Below are 18335 nucleotides of genomic sequence, written 5' to 3' on the forward strand. Positions count from 1 at the left end.
AAAGTGCTTCATGCCCAGACTCTGGAGCTGTCCAGGCACCCCCTGGTGGTGGCCACGGGTCCCTGCCAGGTTGAGCTTCTAAGCTCCAGTTCCATGTTCCCAATGTAAACCTAGGAGGCTGCCCTCTCGTGTCCCAGGGGAGGTACTGGTGGTAATCTTACCCCAGTCTTCTCTTCAAAAGGGCATCCCCGCCAGACAAGATCCCCAGCCGTCCATAAAACTGCCCTTCCCACAGCTGAAGCTCATAGGGCTAAGCGGCCCATCCCGCAAGGGCTGAGTCTTTTCGAGCCGAGGCGCCAGTAAATTCCAGTCTGCACTTCCTTCCTGAAAAATACGATAAAGAAGAGCACAGGGTAATGCTGTCTTGATGCCATTCCAAGGTGTCCCTCCTATAGGTGTAGGGACAGCATCATCACCCGTGCCCTAGACTGTGGCATTCAAAACACCGGCACTCTTGTTGTCTCCATTCCCTCCTCATATGGAAGCATGACGGGAACATCCACCCTGTCTTGTCCTCAGCCAAGTTTGGGACCTCTGTCTGACAATGAGGAGAATGCCCTTTTTTGTCGGAAGACCCGTTCTTTCCTTTCCGGGTCCTCCTTTTACTCTGGGGCACAATGACGGTTTGAGTGTTCTTATTAGAGGAAAAAAGACCCCTTGCCATCTGTGCCCCGTGGACCTGCGTGCAATGGTCGTCGGCTTTTGGGGCGGGGTGCTTTGATAGCCGACACTGATCAGCTGCCGTTCTACACATGACTCTGCCAATTTTGTACCCACCATGCAATAAGTTATCACAGCTGCATCCACTGTTGGATTCCCTGCTACTTGAGTCCGTTCAGTCATATTCCGGTTCGATTCACTAGGTAATCTGTTAATTCTTTCAGTGCCAGCATCACTCACCTGTACTGCAGCATCGTCTGGCTGGAGAATCCAGCATCACGCCACCTCGACCACTTCAGTACGGCCCTCAGGGGCACATCCGGTTTCTCCTCCAGCCTCTCGATCACCTCCTTTAATTCTTGCATAACCTACAAAATAGACTGTACAGGGCGGAGGACCCCCTTCAACTCCCATACAGTCAACAACAAGTTACTTAAGTCAGCTGGCAGTGAGCACCAATGTTTTTGAATTCTTCATGAACTTGTACTTGGTCATTTACTCTTTGTCTTTTATTTCCGGCTCCGGGTGTGGTTAAATGGCCAAAAGAAATATTATGTGTCGTCTCCCAAGACTTTTTTATTATAATAGAGAGACATCCTAATTTCTGCCGAGTTAGTGATGCTCCCTCACAGCTCCAGAGGCCTGAGTTCTGATCTCCATCTGGCCATCTGTGAGGGGTTGGCATGTTCTCCCTGTATCTCTGTGTGGTTTTCTTATGTACTCTGGTTTTCCTTGCACATCCTCAGAAACTCCAGCTTGCCTGTGTATGTTCATGTTTGAGACTGGGCCAAGTGATGGACTTGCATCATGTTGTCCAGGGGGGTCTGCTGACGTGCCCAGTGCTGCTGGGATAGCAGTAGTAGTAAGCAGAAGTAGGTACTGAGCCCCCATGAACTTCAACTTGAAATAAGTGGCTTTAAAGCTCTTATGATATGTTACAGTATTTTACCTGTACATGTAGACTATTTCTATTTCTTTTATTGCATTCTTTCGTTTCCTCTCATTTGTTTTCCACATCCCATTCATCTCTCACAGTCTCATGACCCCCAGTTTCTTTACTGACACAACCCCCTTTTCAAACCTGCCTGCCACATTCCCCTTCTTTGTGTTTTATTGTTCAGTTGACAGAGTTTTTGTTTTATTTTATTTTAATGACTCATATGGCTCAGTATTTATATTTAGTTCTCAGTGACTCTTCATCTGCTCGTCTTCCTCCCTTCTACTAAATGAATTCTCCTGATGCTCACAGTCTGCCTAATGAATTTGAGTGAAGGCCTCACAGTGCAGATGTGTCCATCATGGATTATCTCATCCAGTACAATTAACCTGCATGTTAATTTTTTATTGTTTCTATCTATTCCTGGTGTCTTCTGTTGCTTTAAGACTCAGGTGTGTTCCTCCTGGATGGTTGCCAAGTTAAAGTGAAAGAGAAACAAAGACGGCTAAGCAGTGCAATCTCCGAGCCTGAGCTGTGTAGGTCTGACTTTACTATGACTGGATGTGCTTTATAAACTCACTGATGGTTATGTAAAGATCTCCTCTTCGATGAAACCCCAAAAACACAATCTGTGACGGAAGACAACAAGGAAAGAAGTGAAGGCAGGTAAGTGAAATAAAGTAAGTTTTAACAAAAGGTAACCACACACTGATCAAATACTCGGGCTCAGCTTGTAAGCCTTTCAGCCTCAGGTGCTTGACTGTGAGAGGTGCTGGCTAGAAGTGAGGAGGTCAGGGGTCACATCGCTTGACCGTTAAGGAGATGATCACATAATTAAAAGGCTAGTGACAGTCTCATACCATATCCTCCTAGTTCTGTGTGTTTTAAAATGACGAGATGAACAGGACAGATAAGAACTGCAGATTTGACTCCTAATAGTGCCTCAGATGCAGCCCTGGGAAGGCAGACTGGCATTGGTGACCTGAATGTCTCAGTTTGCAGTGCTTTAGCTCCACACAGTGGCAGCTCACATAACACATTTGCTGAGGTTTCTGATTTTTTCTTTTCCATCAATGGTTACAAAATGAACAGACATTTTTGTTTACCCCAAGGATTTCTAAATGAGGACATAGCTGGTGTGTTTGTGGTCACAATGTTTAAGAAACTTCCTTCTCACACTTCTCACACTTGCTGCTTCTTTAATGTTTGCTCCATCTGATTCTTTTCTGGTGGTCCTAATGAAAGTGTGCCACTCTCTATGTGCTGTGTGTGTTTTTATATTCCTACGTTGTTTCAATCATGGGCATTCACTGACAGAGATGTTCATATGATGGACAACTGACCATTGATTATAACATTGGTTTACTTATTCCGCTGCGCAGCACAGTTTAATCCAGAGATGACAACTGATGAGACATTCCTTTCTTCTCATAGAACACTTCACTTTCTTAATGTGCAATTTTTGATGTTAGGATTTCTTTTAGGAATTCAATGTTCAGCCAGGCCATGCAGCAGCACCAGAGCATCATGGTTAGTTCTGATACCTTATGGATCCTCAGTCCTGGGTTTTAATCCTGCCCAATTGTTTCTCGAGAGAAGTTTGTGTGTCCTCCCCGTGTCTGTGTGTGTCTCCCTCTAGTGACTCCCATTTTTCTACCACGTTTCCTAAGATGGGTCAGCGCATTTGAATCAAGTCTAGACAGAAAACTGAACAAGACTCTTTTTAAAAATAACAGTAATGCTCATTAGTATATTGAGTGAGAGCTCGTCAGGCTCTTTTATTTGTATAATCAGTACAGAAGCTACTTGCTCTTCTATTGTTTTATTGCAATCCAGTAAAGGTGGACTACATTCCTAGTTTTCCTCCTCTTTTTCTGTACGTTTATCATTCATTTGCTCAGAGGTTGATGCGCTCACTGCTTCCTGAGCAGATCTTCTTTTCTCCATCCTAGCCGCCGCTTCTTTTCTTCTTCTGTCAGCATCTTTAAAACTGATTAAGTTAGTGTTGGTGTTGCAATTACTTAGTACGTTTTGCTTTAATTTTTCACTTAAGCTGGCACTTAATTGTTCAATCTGCCTCAAGAATAATTTAAGATATGAAGAGGTAGAGGAAGTGATGGCTGTCCTGCTGCCGAGAGTTGATTCTACAATAAAATAAAATAAGAACAAAAAGACTAATAAAAATTATCACCCTGAAAGCGGACAGTAGACTCCACATAGTATATGTGTACCAAATTTCAGGTCAATCGGTCAAATGGCTTGAGAGTTACAGGTGAGAGTCCTGGATAGACAAACGGACAAACATGGTAGCGTATCATAGAAGAAGACAGTAGTGAGTCTCTGGTAGTCAACCTTCCTGCCCAAATGATTGACCCCTTATAGTTCATTGGTTCAAAGCACACAGCCCTTTACATTAACAGATCTTCTTCTTGATTGTTTAACACTAGAAATACCAGAGCCTATGAAAAAACTTGTAGATTCATCCATCTTAAATCGCTTCTTAAATCTGTTGACCCCTCTCTGCCAGCGTCCTTTGTCCTCTAAATGTGCTGATAAAGAGAAGCTAGGAGCAGTCAGTTATTCCATTCCCCCACCAATTTAGAACAAACTTCTCTCAGCTCATGCCTTGATTGAGTATCTGGGAGTGAAGTGGAGTTTTAGAGTGGAAATAATAGATCCAGTTATTTGGAACACACGCATTTCATGTCTGTTCCGTTTCTACAGTAATCTGTGTCAACACATTGTTAAAACAGAAACGTTTTTTATATTCTAGTAGTAAATGACAAAATGTTGGCATAAACTATATAATGTATGAAGCCTGAAGTCCAAATATTAAAGAAACATTTTCACAAAAGGTTCAAATATAACACAATTGCACTTTTATTCAAAAATATAACTGCAGAAAAAAAAAGCCGCATTAGCATACCACATTGACACACATTTACTACAACTGCCTGTGGCGTAATGGTATCAACTCCTGACTTTTAATCAAAAGGTCACAAGCTCGATACTTCATGACTCCATTTTGAGAAGTGAACTGCTCTTATTCTTACTATTTTAGAAAAAAACATACATTTGATTTCAGTCTGTAACAGCCAGTGTAATTTATGATACTTGTAAAGGTTAGCTTTGTTTTGTTTTTTTTTATTCACTTTTCATTCTCTCAGTCGCGTTCAGGATCCTTCCCTAACCCCTCCCCCCCCATTTGACACTGCTGTTTTCACATAAAGCCGTGTTATAGCTCTGCAGTCTATCACGATACATACTACTGCCGAGGGGATCTGACACACAAACGCTGGCGAATCTGCCTTCTTCCTATCTCACCATCACTTGATTTTCTTTTTATTCAGTTTTATTGAGTGTTCCTGCTCACGCTGAATTAGTATGCACCTTATGGTCTATGATGTCAAAAAAAAAAACCAAAAAGAACAGAGACATAGGTATATGATATTTGAAATTATTCGTTTTATTACCTGTATAGTACATTTCGGAAAACTTTGTGGCATGGATGGAACATTATTCATATTCATTCGCATAACATCTTGCGGTTTGTAATCAGTGACCGCGTGTTTTTTTTTCCCCGATCTTGCCAGTCCCCATATGTTACTGTATGCTGTTTCTTTTGTACTCCAAGACTTGCAGAGGACAGAATAGTACAGAGCAGTAAGTTCAGCGCTATATGCAATCATCAGACACTCCCCATCTGACATTGCTGTTTTCACATAAAGATGCGCTGTAGCTCTGCAGCGTACTTGTGACTGCATTCTCGTACCAATGCTTGCGAACTGAAGTGCCTGCGTGCACTTTTCGTGGCATCACACGTGTATTTTTTCAGCATGCCCATGTCATTTAAACACAGGAACATATGTAGATGTACAAGTATAACAAAACAAGTGAATTTTTTTTTTCAAGACTATAACCGAAGAAAAAAGAAAGCAAGTTACAGTAGGCGGTTGATACGACAGCTTGCATGGTGCAATGCTAAGAACTGCTGATTTCCGATCCGTGCTATATAAAATCATCACATTCAAATATTAACAATTCCCACACACCCTTCCTACATTCACGACATGTGTACTTGTTGCAGTGTACACACTACTCTGTGCTATGGTTCCTATTACACTGAATGAGCACCTGACACTGTACTTTCTTCCCTACATAATAACATTCGAGCTATAGCGCATCTCCAAATAAATAACATTCGAGCTACAGAGCGTCTTTAAGTGAAAACAGCAGTGTCAGATGGGGAGGGGGAGTAGGGAAGGATCCTGAACGTGACTGAGAGAATGAAAAATGAATAAAAAAAAAAACAAAGCTAAGCTTTAAAAGTATCATAAATTACACTGGCTGTTACAGACTGAAATCAAATGTATGTTTTTATTCTAAAATAGTAAGAATAAGAGCAGTTTACTTCTCAAAACGAGGTTGTGCGGGACCTTTTGATTACCAGTCAGCAGCTGATACCGTTACGCCACAGAGGCAGTTGTAGTAAATATGTGTCAATGTGGCATGTTAACGCGGCTTTTTTTTCCAGAGTTATATTTTTGAATAAAAGCGCACTTGTTGTGTTATATTTGTACCTTTTGTGAAAGTGTTTCTTTGATCTTTGGACTTCAGGCTTCATACATTATATAGTTTATGCCAACATTTTGTCATCTACTACTAGAATATGAAAAACGTTTCTGTTTTAACAATGTGTTTACACAGATTACTGTAGAAACGGAACACAAATGAAATGAGTGTGTTCCAAATAATGATCTATTATTTTCACTCTAAAACTCCACTTCACTCCCAGATAATCAATCAAGGCATGAGCTGAGAGAAGTTTGTGCACGTTCTAAGTCGGTGGGGGGATGGAATAGCCGGCTGCTTGCAGCTTGTCTTTATCATCACATTTAGAAGACAAAAGATGCTGGCGGAGAGGGGCGAACGGATTTAAGAAGCGATTTAAGGTGGGACGGATCTACGAGTTTTTTCATAGGCTCTGGTAATTCTAATGTTAATCTCACCACTTTGGAACATAAGCCCACATGCTGAGAAATGGGTGACCCCTCTGTGCCGCTGCTTTTATGTTCTCTTTATACAGGAAGTGCAGTTGTCATGTGGTGGAGATCCATCTTGGCATCCTACCTGAAGTTAACTGACTGTAACAGTCCTGTTTTCCCTTTTTATCAGACCCCCTTGAGTCATGTGACCACAAGATGACTGGCCTGCACTTTTCACTGCTGCCTGACAATGTGGTAATTGAGTCCATCATTGGCTGATGGTGGCTTCTGGATCTCACCTGGGCAGGTAGAATAGTGAGGAGGTCCTTGTGTATCTCCCCGGGCTTTTCTGTGCTCTCATTGTGTACATCATGAATGGATGTATTGAACCATGGGTAATGTTAATAAATTGTTTAAATTCAATAAATTGTTTGCATTTATATAGTGCTTTTCTCACTACTCAAAGTGCTCATGGAATGAAGGAATCAATAGAGGGCTGCAGCTCTAAATTCAACCTTGCGAGTCTATGATCAGATTAACACCCACCTAACTCCCCCAGCTGTGTTTAATAATGAGGCAAACAAGAAAAACTAACATATTGTAGCAATGCTACTAGTAGTTAGAACTGCATTCCCCAGCAGACCCTGTATGGGCTGTGGGGGTCAAAGGTGGCCAGAGGGGTTTAAAAGGAGGGCAGGTGTCAGGAAGAGGAGAAAAAGTTGTTTTTGTTGTTGTACGTTGTGTGCTGCATTTATCTGTTGGACTGCCTGCCGTTAATTCTGCCATATATCATCGTTGTGTCCTGGACTGTATTCATTTGTTGGGGTCTGGATCGTCTGTCTACCTGTATACAGAAGATTGTGTTTGGATTCATTGGCTTTCCCAGAAGAGTGTAGCGCTCCTGAACCATCCATCCGTTGTCATCCTTTCAGCAACTACCGGTAGGACTGTGTTTTCCATTCCCTTTCTACATACAGATCGCTGGACTCAATCTCGTCACTTCTCATTTCATCCGGTTTGGTTTTTTCATGGACTTTGCTGTGTGTTTATTGTGTTTATATGTTAAATGTAATATCACCGAAAGGGGTCAGGGGTGGTATTATTGTTTGCATTTAGATAATTTAATTTCATTATATTCTTAATTGTTTAATGTTCCCGGTGTGCTTTATTTGGTCTTTGTAGTGTGTGTGTGTGTGTGTCGTTCCAAGGCTGGGGTTGTCCCTGTTAATCCTCCACTAAAATAAATAAATCACCGTCACCATGACGGTGTAAATCTTAGCGGCACTTGACCGCTACAATGCAAAACATGAGGCTTAATTGAAATCAGTCAGTGTTCAGCCCAGCTGTCCCATAATGGGGTTGTAGCTCTCCATCTTGGCAAAGCATCATGGGACTGAGGAAGCCAAGAACCTGGAATTTAAGGAGTCATTCTGTGTGTGGAGAGGAAAGACAGATGAACATGCTCTCTGTCTGAGCTTATAGTGGGAGAAAAGGGGGGCCGGAAACTGAACAGGAAAAGAATTAAGACAGAGATGTGCGTCTGCCTCTGAAATGTAAAGAGGAGCTGCTTTGGGAAGGCCATGGCTTTTCATTTTGTTCTTTAATTATAAGGACACTCGTCATACGAGTGACGACAGATAGATGGCATCTGTTTAGTGCAGGAGCTCCCATTTAGAAATTTAAGACAAACAGATCCTCTTAAAAATACAGAACTGGAGAAGAACCTGACAGGCCTGTTAGCTTAAGAGGCAGAGTAGGCCGCACACTTGTCGTCTTGTCAGTGGACATTTTGTGAAAGTTTTATTTATTTTATTAGCATTGTGCCTTGTATTGAAGACAGGCGAGTGGAGGAGGTGCGTATGTATCATGGATATTTCAGTTGGGTAAGTTGTATTAGTTAAAAAAAGATTGTGTTTATTTTACTATACATTTTTATTTGATTGCCATTGAGTTAACACTTGTGGTCAAACGTTTTTTAAGTTTAAAAATAGCAAAGGTGACACTTTAACATGAAGTTAACATGAACCATAACTATGGTGGTTATGAAGGAGCTCAGTGGAAAAAATAATTAAAAAGGAGAAAGGAAAAAGAGCCTTAACAAATAAATGAACTCTGTGGGAAAACTAATAAAGTATAAATAAAGTCACTAGTAAAAAGAACCATATAAATAAAAAAGTGAGATAAACTAAATAACTAATAAACACAGATAACGTTTGGGACCGAACACCAGTGAGATCCCAGCTAAAAGACCAAAAGGACATCCTCCTAATCTGTGATAGACGGTCTTTAATGTAACGTTTATAGTCTAAAATGAGTCAATCCAAGATATGAGTGTAGTAGGCAGTAAAAATAATCAATAATCAATACTTCAATGTGATTTGAGCTTCACATGACTTTTCCGACACAATCTAAAAATCTGACTATATCTGCACATCTGAGTGTCGGTTTATCCAACTTTAGTATCTGGCCTTTATTAGGAAATGGACTCAGGTGTCGTGTTGTTTCAGATGCTGAAATCTGACTTTAAAACTTCAAGAACGGGTCTTTTTACTCAGTCAGTAACAGACTGCATGAAAACGGGCAAAGGTCAGGCACAAAAATCATTTATACAGCAGCCTTTGAGCTTTATGTTACAATATGGAGAACTTTAACAGATAACTGAGTAATCGAGGAATTCATTAGTGGGGCTGTTCCTTCTTAAATCAGATGACACAAGAGCAGCTACAACCCTTTACTGATGGCTGTCAGTCACTTACATCTCACATCATTCATTCTCTTCCAACTGGCACAGGCCCTCTGCTTTTGAGTCTTTTCTTCTGAACCAGGCCTGTGATTGTAGAGTCTGAGAGGTGCTGATCAGATATTCCATGCACCAGAGACTCCTGTTCTGATGATGGCGATGTATTGCCTTACTCTGCCGTCACAGAATTTTTGTTTTTAAATTCACAAAGTTGGAAATGATACAAGTTTTTGGTAATTCTATCACCAATTTTAGGGTGTGCAGGTGGAATTTGGCTGCCAGTTAAGAAATGAATTAAAGGCCCATTAATCATGGAGTGTGCAGCCCCTGAAGGACACAATAAGCAAATATCTGAAAAATAATCAAGATCACAATGGTCTTTCATACAAGCTTTGACATCAATAATGTCTAACAACATCCCTGGATTATAAACACCAGGCAGACAGTTGGATTGTTCTTAGATTTTGGTAATACATAAAAATTAAATTTGGCTTCAATAGTCCATAACGGCTCATACAAACAGATGAAATACGTGTGGAATCCATCTGGTTAGGGACTTCCTTCTGTCTTTTGATGTTGCACTTTTCTTTTTTGTTTGTTCCTCTTTTTCATTTAAAAATTACTAAAACATTTGTTTACCAAAAAAAAAAAGAAACACATTTGCGAGACAGAGAAGAATCTCCCTGTTACAACTACCTCCTATGGAGTCACCCATCTAACAGGGAAATCCCACCTGAACCCAATTTACAACTTATAGATTAACAATTCAATGATTTTCTATTACAAAATAGTAATTAAATAAAATAAAGCACAACATCAAGATTAATGAATTAGAAACATTAAGGTAATTAAACAAGAAATGTCAATTGATTATAATTAACTAACTGCAATACAAAGAAGAAAATAGACACTAAATTTAAAGATATAAATAAAATTCTAAAACTTAAATTGAAATCAAACTTTACATTAATCATTGTCCTAATACTCAGCCAAGCATCCAAAGGTCAGAGGATGTTGTGTGTAGATTTTTGCAGAATTGGCTCAGACACAGGAAGCAGAGGGTGATGATGCGAAGAACTTCATCAGAACTGGCCGATGTTAAGAGTGGTGACCAGCAGGGGTCAGTGCTGGGGCTGCTTCTATTTTTAATATCTATAAATGATTTAAGGGGTCCAAAGGCAGTTTAGAGTTGACCTGCTATCTTTGACTCAAATACAACACCAACAGCATGATGACACGTAAAGATAACATCCAGAAAAGGGCAAACAAACAGAATAAAGTAATAGAGAACAGGAAGAACTAAATAAAAAGTGCCCAAAATCATGAAACAAAGAACTGGGGCTTGAGTATAATGGCTGCTACAATCAGCAGTACATCTCAGTAATTGGTAGCAAATTAGAGGCCCAAGAAAAAAGGAAATGATTAATAACAGCCAGCAACAAATATTGGAAACATTAGTGGAAAGAAAACAGGAAGAAAAACAAAGGTAAAGCTAGAGAGGAGCACCACCACTGACATGACATCGACACGGCAGCTGCTTACAGTTCAATGTAGTTTTGTTTTACAAATTCATTAAAATTTAAACACAACCTTACATTTACCAAACAAATTATCATGCCGGAGTCATTGACAACATAAGTAAGGTGGATTGTAAGATGGCGCCGACTGGTGTGGCTGCCTGTCTGCTCGTCTTGTTAATTTATATTTTTATTTTGTCTTATTGTGTTCATTTATCCCAGCAGCTACTGTCCTATGATTGTGTTTCTTTACTTAATGTCTATTCTTGTATGCTCTTTTCTTAATTTTTCTTCTTCTGATGGGACTTTATTTGAACCTTCACGCTTGTTTAATTAATCTCCTGACTTCTTTACCTGGACGGCGGTGTTGTCCTGTATAAGTGAGCTGAGTATTCCTTGGAGGTGTAGATGCTCCTGATGCTGATGCGAAAGGCGTGCCAGCTTTGCTGTTAAACAGTTCAATTTTTCATTGCTGGGCTTGGATTCTCGATGCCTGAGAGTTGTCTTTGACCCATCCTCTCCTGCACAGATTACTGACCCTGGACCTTGGGTGCTGGGTACTGGATTTAATTTCTCCATTTCATAGCGGAATCACTCTTTCCCTGTGTGTTCTAGGGGAGTAAATACTGCTATTCTTCATATGCTCACCCGAGCCCGTCTTGTAGCAAGCTTTAAATACCTTAAGGCTGCTCTAATGAACTTGAGATCAGTGTCTAAAAAAACTGAGAGCTAGATTGTTAATAATGACTCTTCATGTTTTACTGATTTGGTACCACCAGGTTATTCATTTTTGAACTCTCCTCTGCTGTCTCGTCGTGGCCACCCAAAATACCCCCCATCCCCCATTGGCATTGCCACTGTTTTTAAAAGTATTTTCTTTTGTCAGAGTCTTACAAGGGGTCTGTTTAGTAGCTTTGAACTGAAACTTTTTGAAGTGTAGCTCTTCATTATTAGACTCATTTGATTATATCCAGCATATTAATGCTTCTCCTCATTCTCTCAGTCACACCCTTGATCTTGTTCTTACATTTAGTATTTCAGTTAATAATATTGATATATGTGATGTTTCTTTTACTGATCATTTTTCTGTAATGATGGATTTAAATATTACTGTTGACGTTACTACTACAAGCTATGTCCTACGCTATTCTCACTTTTTAAATTCTTATATTCTTATTAAATCTGATTTCAAAACCATATTCTCCAGTCTTGAGATACTAGGCCAGTGTAATAATAATCTCTATTATCTTTAAATTCTTCATGTAAAATGATTATAAACTCAGTTGCTCCCCTCAAGATTTGCTGCACAAAGGGTAGACAAGCTTCTTGGCTTAATGACATACCATAACAAGGCAGCTGCGCCGCACCTGTAGAATTGCTGAACAGTGTTGGAAGAAAGACAGGTTGACTGTATCTAAGCAGATTTTTAGGACTTCTCTGTTCAACTTTCAAGATGCAGTTAAGAAATCTAAACATGATTACTTCACTGATTTGGTATTCTCTCATTTTAATAAATCTACGGTCTTATTTAATGTAATTAATGTGGCTATTTATCCCCATCCAGAAATGAGATTAAATAGTACTGTTCTTTCATGTGAGTAGTTTCTTTCATTCTTTGTCAGTAAAATCGATACTATCCGCTCTGACATTGTTCCCACTGGCTATGTACTTCCTGTTGTTAATCATGGCATTGTCTTGGAATCCTTTACTGTTGTTTCACTTTCAAAGCTAGAAAGTACTATCGACACACTTAAACTTACTTTCAATCCTCTTGATGTTATTCCATCACTCCTCTTGGTTTGTTTTGTTAGCTATTATCAATGTTCATATTTATCAGTAAAACAGTTCAGCTAAGTTGTTTGTGGTAAAGGAAGAGAACAACACAAAATTCACAGATTCCAAAAATCAAATCACTAGGGCAGCACAAGTCAAAATGAGAATTATAAACCCACAGGTGATTGTGAGTCAGCAGCACTAAGTGACATCTGAGTGCCCCATCACAGGAATTATTCTTATTCAACCTTAGCATTTTACTGCTTTAACACAATAATAATAGAAGACTATTTATGCCCAAATTAAATGCAATCCAAGGCATTAACTACCTTGAAATGTGATGCGTATGCATGTGGTGCATTTCATTTTGGCACAATATTAGAACATTAGAACACTGTAGACGAGAACAGGCCATTCAGTCCAACAAAGCTCACCAGTCCTATCCACTTATTTCTTCCAAAAAAACATCAAGTCGAGTTTTGTAAGTCCCTAAAGTCTTACTGTCTACCACACTACTTGGTCGCTTATTCCAAGAGTCTATCGTTCTTTGTGTAAATAAAAACTTCCTAACATTTGTGTGAAATTTACCCTAACAAGTGTCCTACTGTGTCCCCGTGTTCTTGATGAACTCATTTTAAAATAACAGTCTCGATTCACTGGACTAATTCCCTTCATAATTTTAAACACTTGAATTATGTCACCTCTTAATCTTCCTTTGCTTAAACTGTAAAGGCTCAGCTCTTTTAATCTTTCCTCATAATTCAAACCCTGTAGCCCTGGAATCAGCCTAGTCGCTCTTCTCTGGACCTTTTCTATGTCCTTTTTGTAGACCTAAACTGCACCCAGGACTCCAGATGAGGCCTCACCAGTGTGTTATAAAGCTTGAGCAGAACCTCCTGTGACTTGTACTCCACACATCAAGGCGCTATATAACCTGACATTGTTAGCCTTCTTAATGGCTTCTGAACACTGTTGGGAAGTTGATAACTTAGAGTCCACTATGACTCCTAAATCCTTCTCATAAGGTGTACTCTCGATTTTCAGACCACCCATTGTGTATTCAAACCTCACATTTTTACTTCCTACGTGTAATTCTTTACATTTACTGACATTAAATTTCATCTGGCACAAATCTGCCCAAGTCTGTATGCTATCCAAGTCCTTCTGTGATGATGTAATGGATTCAAAATTATCTGCTAATCCACCTATCTTGGTATCATCTACAAACTTAACCAGCTTGTTACTTATATTCCTATCTAAATCATTTATATATATTAAAAATAGCAGCGGCCCCAGCACTGACCCCTGTGGAACACCACTCTTAACATCGGCCAGTTCTGATGAGGTTCCTTGCACCATCACCCTCTGCTTCCTGTCCATCCATCCACCCATCCTCTTCCGCTTATCCAGGATCGGGTCGCGGGGGCAGCAGCTTAAGCAGAGATGCCCAGACTTCCCTCTCTCCGGCCACTTCTTCCAGCTCTTCTGGGAGAATCCCAAGGCGTTCCGAGGCCAGCCGAGAGATATAGTCCCTCCAGCATGTCCTGGGTCTTCTCCGGGGCCTCCTCCCGGTTGGACATGCCCAAAACACCTCACCAGGGAGGCATCCAGGAGGCATCCTGATCAGATGCCCGAGCCACCTCATCTGACTCCTCTTAATGCGGAGGAGTAGCAGCTCTACTCTGAGACCCTCCCGGATGACTGAGCTTCTCACCCTATCTTTAAGGGAAAGCCCAGACACCCTGCGAAACTCATTTCAGCCACATGTATTCGTGATCTCGTTCTTTCGGTCACTACCCATAGCTCATGACCATAGGTGAGGGTAGGAACATAGATCGAGTGGTAAATTGAGAGCTTTGCCTTACGGCTCAGCTTTTTTCACCACGACAGACCGATGCAGCGCCCGCATCACTGCGGATGCTACACCGATCCGCCGGTCGATCTCACGGTCCATTCTTCCCTCACTCGTGAACAAGACCCCAAGATACTTGAACTCCTCCACTTGGGGCAGGATCTCGCCACCAACCCTGAGATGGCACTCCACCCTTTTCCTGTGTCTGAGCCAATTCTGCACTCATCTAAAAACATCACCCTGAACTCCCACTTCTTTTAATTTGATGCCCAGCCTCTCATGTGGCACCTTATCAAATGCTTTCTGAAAGTTCAGATAAATAATCTCATCTGCTCCACTTTGATCGTATCCTTTTGTTGCCTCCTCATAGAATTCCAGCATGTTAGTAAAACACGACCTCCCTCTTCTGAACTCATGCTGACTGTTCAGAATAGCTCCGTTCCTTGCCATGTGTTGAAAAATCTTACCTTTATATATAAAATGCTACTGTGGCTGTTCCTTTGTCTGTCCAGGATTTTAAATCGTCTGTAGCTCGCAAACCGTTTGACCTATTGACCTGAAATGTGGTACACATATACTACATGACGTCTATTATCCGCTTTCAGGGTGATGATTGAACTCCAAGGCTATTCCTCTTTTTATTTTTATTTTATTTTATTGTAGAATAAATTCTCAACCGTTCTCATCCCTACCACCTTCGCCGTCACTTTCCCTACCTGTTCATATCTTAAATTATTCTTGAGGCAGATTGAAAACTTAAGTTCGAGCTTAAGTGATAAATTAAAGAAAACGTAATAAGTAATTGTAATACACTGATTTAATCAGATTTAACATGAAAAGATGCCGACGAAAGAAGAGAAGAAGTGAGCTGCTAGTGTGGAGAAAAGAAGAGCTGCTCAGGAAACAGCAAGTGCATCAACCTCTGAGCAAACGAATGCCAAGCGTACAGAGAAAGAGTCTGAAAACTATGAATGCTCAAGTCAAGTGTATTCACTGCATGTCATTGTGCAATGTGACATTACTGGTCCTTAATAATTCCTTCCATTAATTTTCCTGTGATGCATGTTAAACTTACTGGCCTATAGTTGCTCTGATCTGCCCTGTCACCCTTTTTATATAATGGGATGATATTTGCCATTTTCCAGTCCTTCAGAATCTCCAGTGCTCAGTGACTTCCTAAAAATATGTGTCAGGGGTTTATATCTGTACTCACTAGCCTCCTTAAAAACACAAGGATAAATATTATCTGGTCCTGGTGATTTGTTTGATTTCATCTTTTTAATCTGAGCAGCTCTTCTCCCTCTACAATTTCCAAATCCCTCAGTACCTCCTTAGTAGTCCCTGTTACCACTCTGAGGTTATCCACTTGTTCACTTGTGAACACCTCAGAAAAATGTAAGTTTAGGGCATCTGCTATTTCATTGTCTGTATCTTTTAATTCCCCTTTACTATTCCTGATGCACTTCACCTCCTCCTTGACTGTTCTTTTACTACTAAAATACTGAAAGAATCTCTTGGGGTCGTCTTTCGCCGTATCTGCTCTATTCCTCTCCAACTGTCTTTTAGCCTCTCTGATATCCTTCTTAATGGTTGCCCTCATGTTCTCATATGCTCTACGATTCTCTTTGCAGTCATTAGTCTTTATATGCCTTATTCATCTGTTTTTTCCTTTGCAACTTCTTTTTTAAATCTTTAGTAATCCACCATGGAGTTTTTTTTAGTTTCCTATTAATTCCAAATTTAGTTCTGTATCTGTCCTGCATTACATTTTTAAACCTGTTCCACTGCTCCTCGACTGTCTCCACACTTAAAAGCTTATCGCAGTCTATCCTACTTAGACTTTGTCACATCTGCTCAAACGTTTCCCTATAAAGTTCAGCTTAACAATTTTAGTCTTTGCATCTGCACTCTTACAAAATACTGAGAATTATATTATATTATGGTCACGTGACCCTAGTGGTTCAATTACCTCTACACCCTCAATTCAATCTGATTATTACAAAATACTAAATCCAGACAGGCTTCACCCCGTGTTGCCATATTTTTATGTAATAATTAAAAACATGTCAAACAAATGATTGATTGCTTTTCATTATGGCACACAATTTTTGTGTCAGTTTAAAATGTAATCTAAAAGTGTATTTCATTTCAATTTGTATCCACAGCAATCCAATGCAAACGTATTGCATTTCTCTTAACGTTTGAACTTCATTTCAAGACCACACATTAATCAGTGCAAATTTTATGGCTTCAAATGACCAGTCAATGTCAAAAGGTGGGGCAAAGGGCATCAATAGTTGGGAATAAAGGTGGTCCACTTCTAAATAATTTTGACCGTGTTTGTCAATGTGAACTGTGGAGAAATTAATGAATGTAATGTAATTAACATGTTGGGTTGCACTTAATTTTGGCACAAATAACCTTCCATACTTAACATCTCCAATTATCCATCAGTTTATATCCCAGATGAGTGCTGTCCAGCTCAGTCACCAACTCCATGGCCATTACTGTAGTCCTCAAATATAAATGTCACACTTAAGCAACAAGAGCAAATTCTCTGGGCAGACAGAGAGGCCTGTGTCTAATAAGAAGAGTGTCCAGCTCCACAGTGTAGTCTTGTTCTGTTGTTCTAATGTGTTACATGAAGAGAGTTCTGCATTTTAGTATTTGTCCATAACAGTCAAGTGAAAGGAGAAAGCCATCTGAAGGGCAAGTAAGTGCGATATTCCTACATCAAGGAACATCTCAGAGAACCAGAGACATCTTCGACCTGCCTGCCTCTTGCCTGCTCTTTTACTTGGCTCACTATTGTCACCCTGTCATAGCCTTACAAATTGATTCAAATTCCTCCTGATCTTTGCCAGGAAAGTGAGCCATGAAAGCAATCACAAAAAGGAGTTTAAACCCTTATGAGCTACACATGTTGGCACTGCGTTTCTCTCTTCATTATTATTATGACTTATTTTTTTACCTTGTGTGTGTCTGTAAAACATGAAGTGCTTATGACAATGCTGATTGAGTCCTGTTGTAGCACTCAGTTGGTGTCCTGTACAACAAACATATTGTGACGTAACTTACCGCTCCAAGGACACTTGTGCATAAGGGTAAGCATGGCTGAGCAGGAAATGGGAGGCAATAAATGTTTAACACAAGACAGAAACATTTTTCATTTTTTAGTAATAATCGACAAAATGTAGACATTAAGTATATAATGTGTGAAGTCCAAATATCAAATAAACACTTTCACAAAAGGTACAAATATAACAGAACAAGTGTGCTTCTATTCAAGAATATAACTGCAGAAAAAAAAACTTGTGTGAGGGTGTGACATTGACACCCCTTTGATAGGACCGCGTTGGTGGTGTAGCGGTAAGAACTGCTGACTCGTAATCAAGATGTTCCCAGTTTGACCCCAGACTCCTCTGTTTTGAGTAATGAGCTGCTCTTATTCATATTATTATACAATAAAAACATACATTTGATTTGAGTCAGTAACAGCCGCAGTAAAAGTATGGTACTTGTAAAGGTTAGCGTTTTTTTTTTCTTCAGTTTTATTCTCTCAGTCACATTCGCGTTCACACTCCCCTGATCTGATAATGCTGTTTTCAAATAAATATGTGCTATAGCAGAGGTGAACTCAGATGAGGATGAGGGTTCTACATTGGAGAAAGAGAACAGAAGCACCACCCCCCCCCTCCCCCCGCCAGAAACGTCCACTCACATATAAGAACAACGCAGCTGCACAAGGCATAAACGTCTTTGTTTGCACAGATCGTTGTAGACATGGAACACTCATGAAATGCATGTATTCAAAATAACAATATATTATTTACCCTCTGGAACTCCCGGCAACTCACACGCAGGTAAACAG

The 18335-nt window shown here is 40.1% G+C and overlaps 1 protein-coding gene across 1 annotated transcript in view; it reads left to right on the forward strand.

Moving 5' to 3' along the window:
* The first annotated feature begins 6958 nt into the window (after nucleotides 1–6958).
* The window catches only part of LOC120522182 (myelin-oligodendrocyte glycoprotein-like), a 60352-nt gene continuing 48975 nt past the window's right edge, over nucleotides 6959–18335 (forward strand). Inside the window, exon 1 of the mRNA XM_039743291.1 lies at nucleotides 6959–6977. Coding sequence (XP_039599225.1) covers nucleotides 6974–6977 — 4 coding nt within the window. The 5' untranslated portion in view covers nucleotides 6959–6973. The remainder of the gene's footprint in view (nucleotides 6978–18335) is intronic.

This window comes from Polypterus senegalus, chromosome 2 (genome assembly GCF_016835505.1).
Source record: "Polypterus senegalus isolate Bchr_013 chromosome 2, ASM1683550v1, whole genome shotgun sequence".
Classification (NCBI taxonomy): Eukaryota; Metazoa; Chordata; class Cladistia; order Polypteriformes; family Polypteridae; genus Polypterus; species Polypterus senegalus.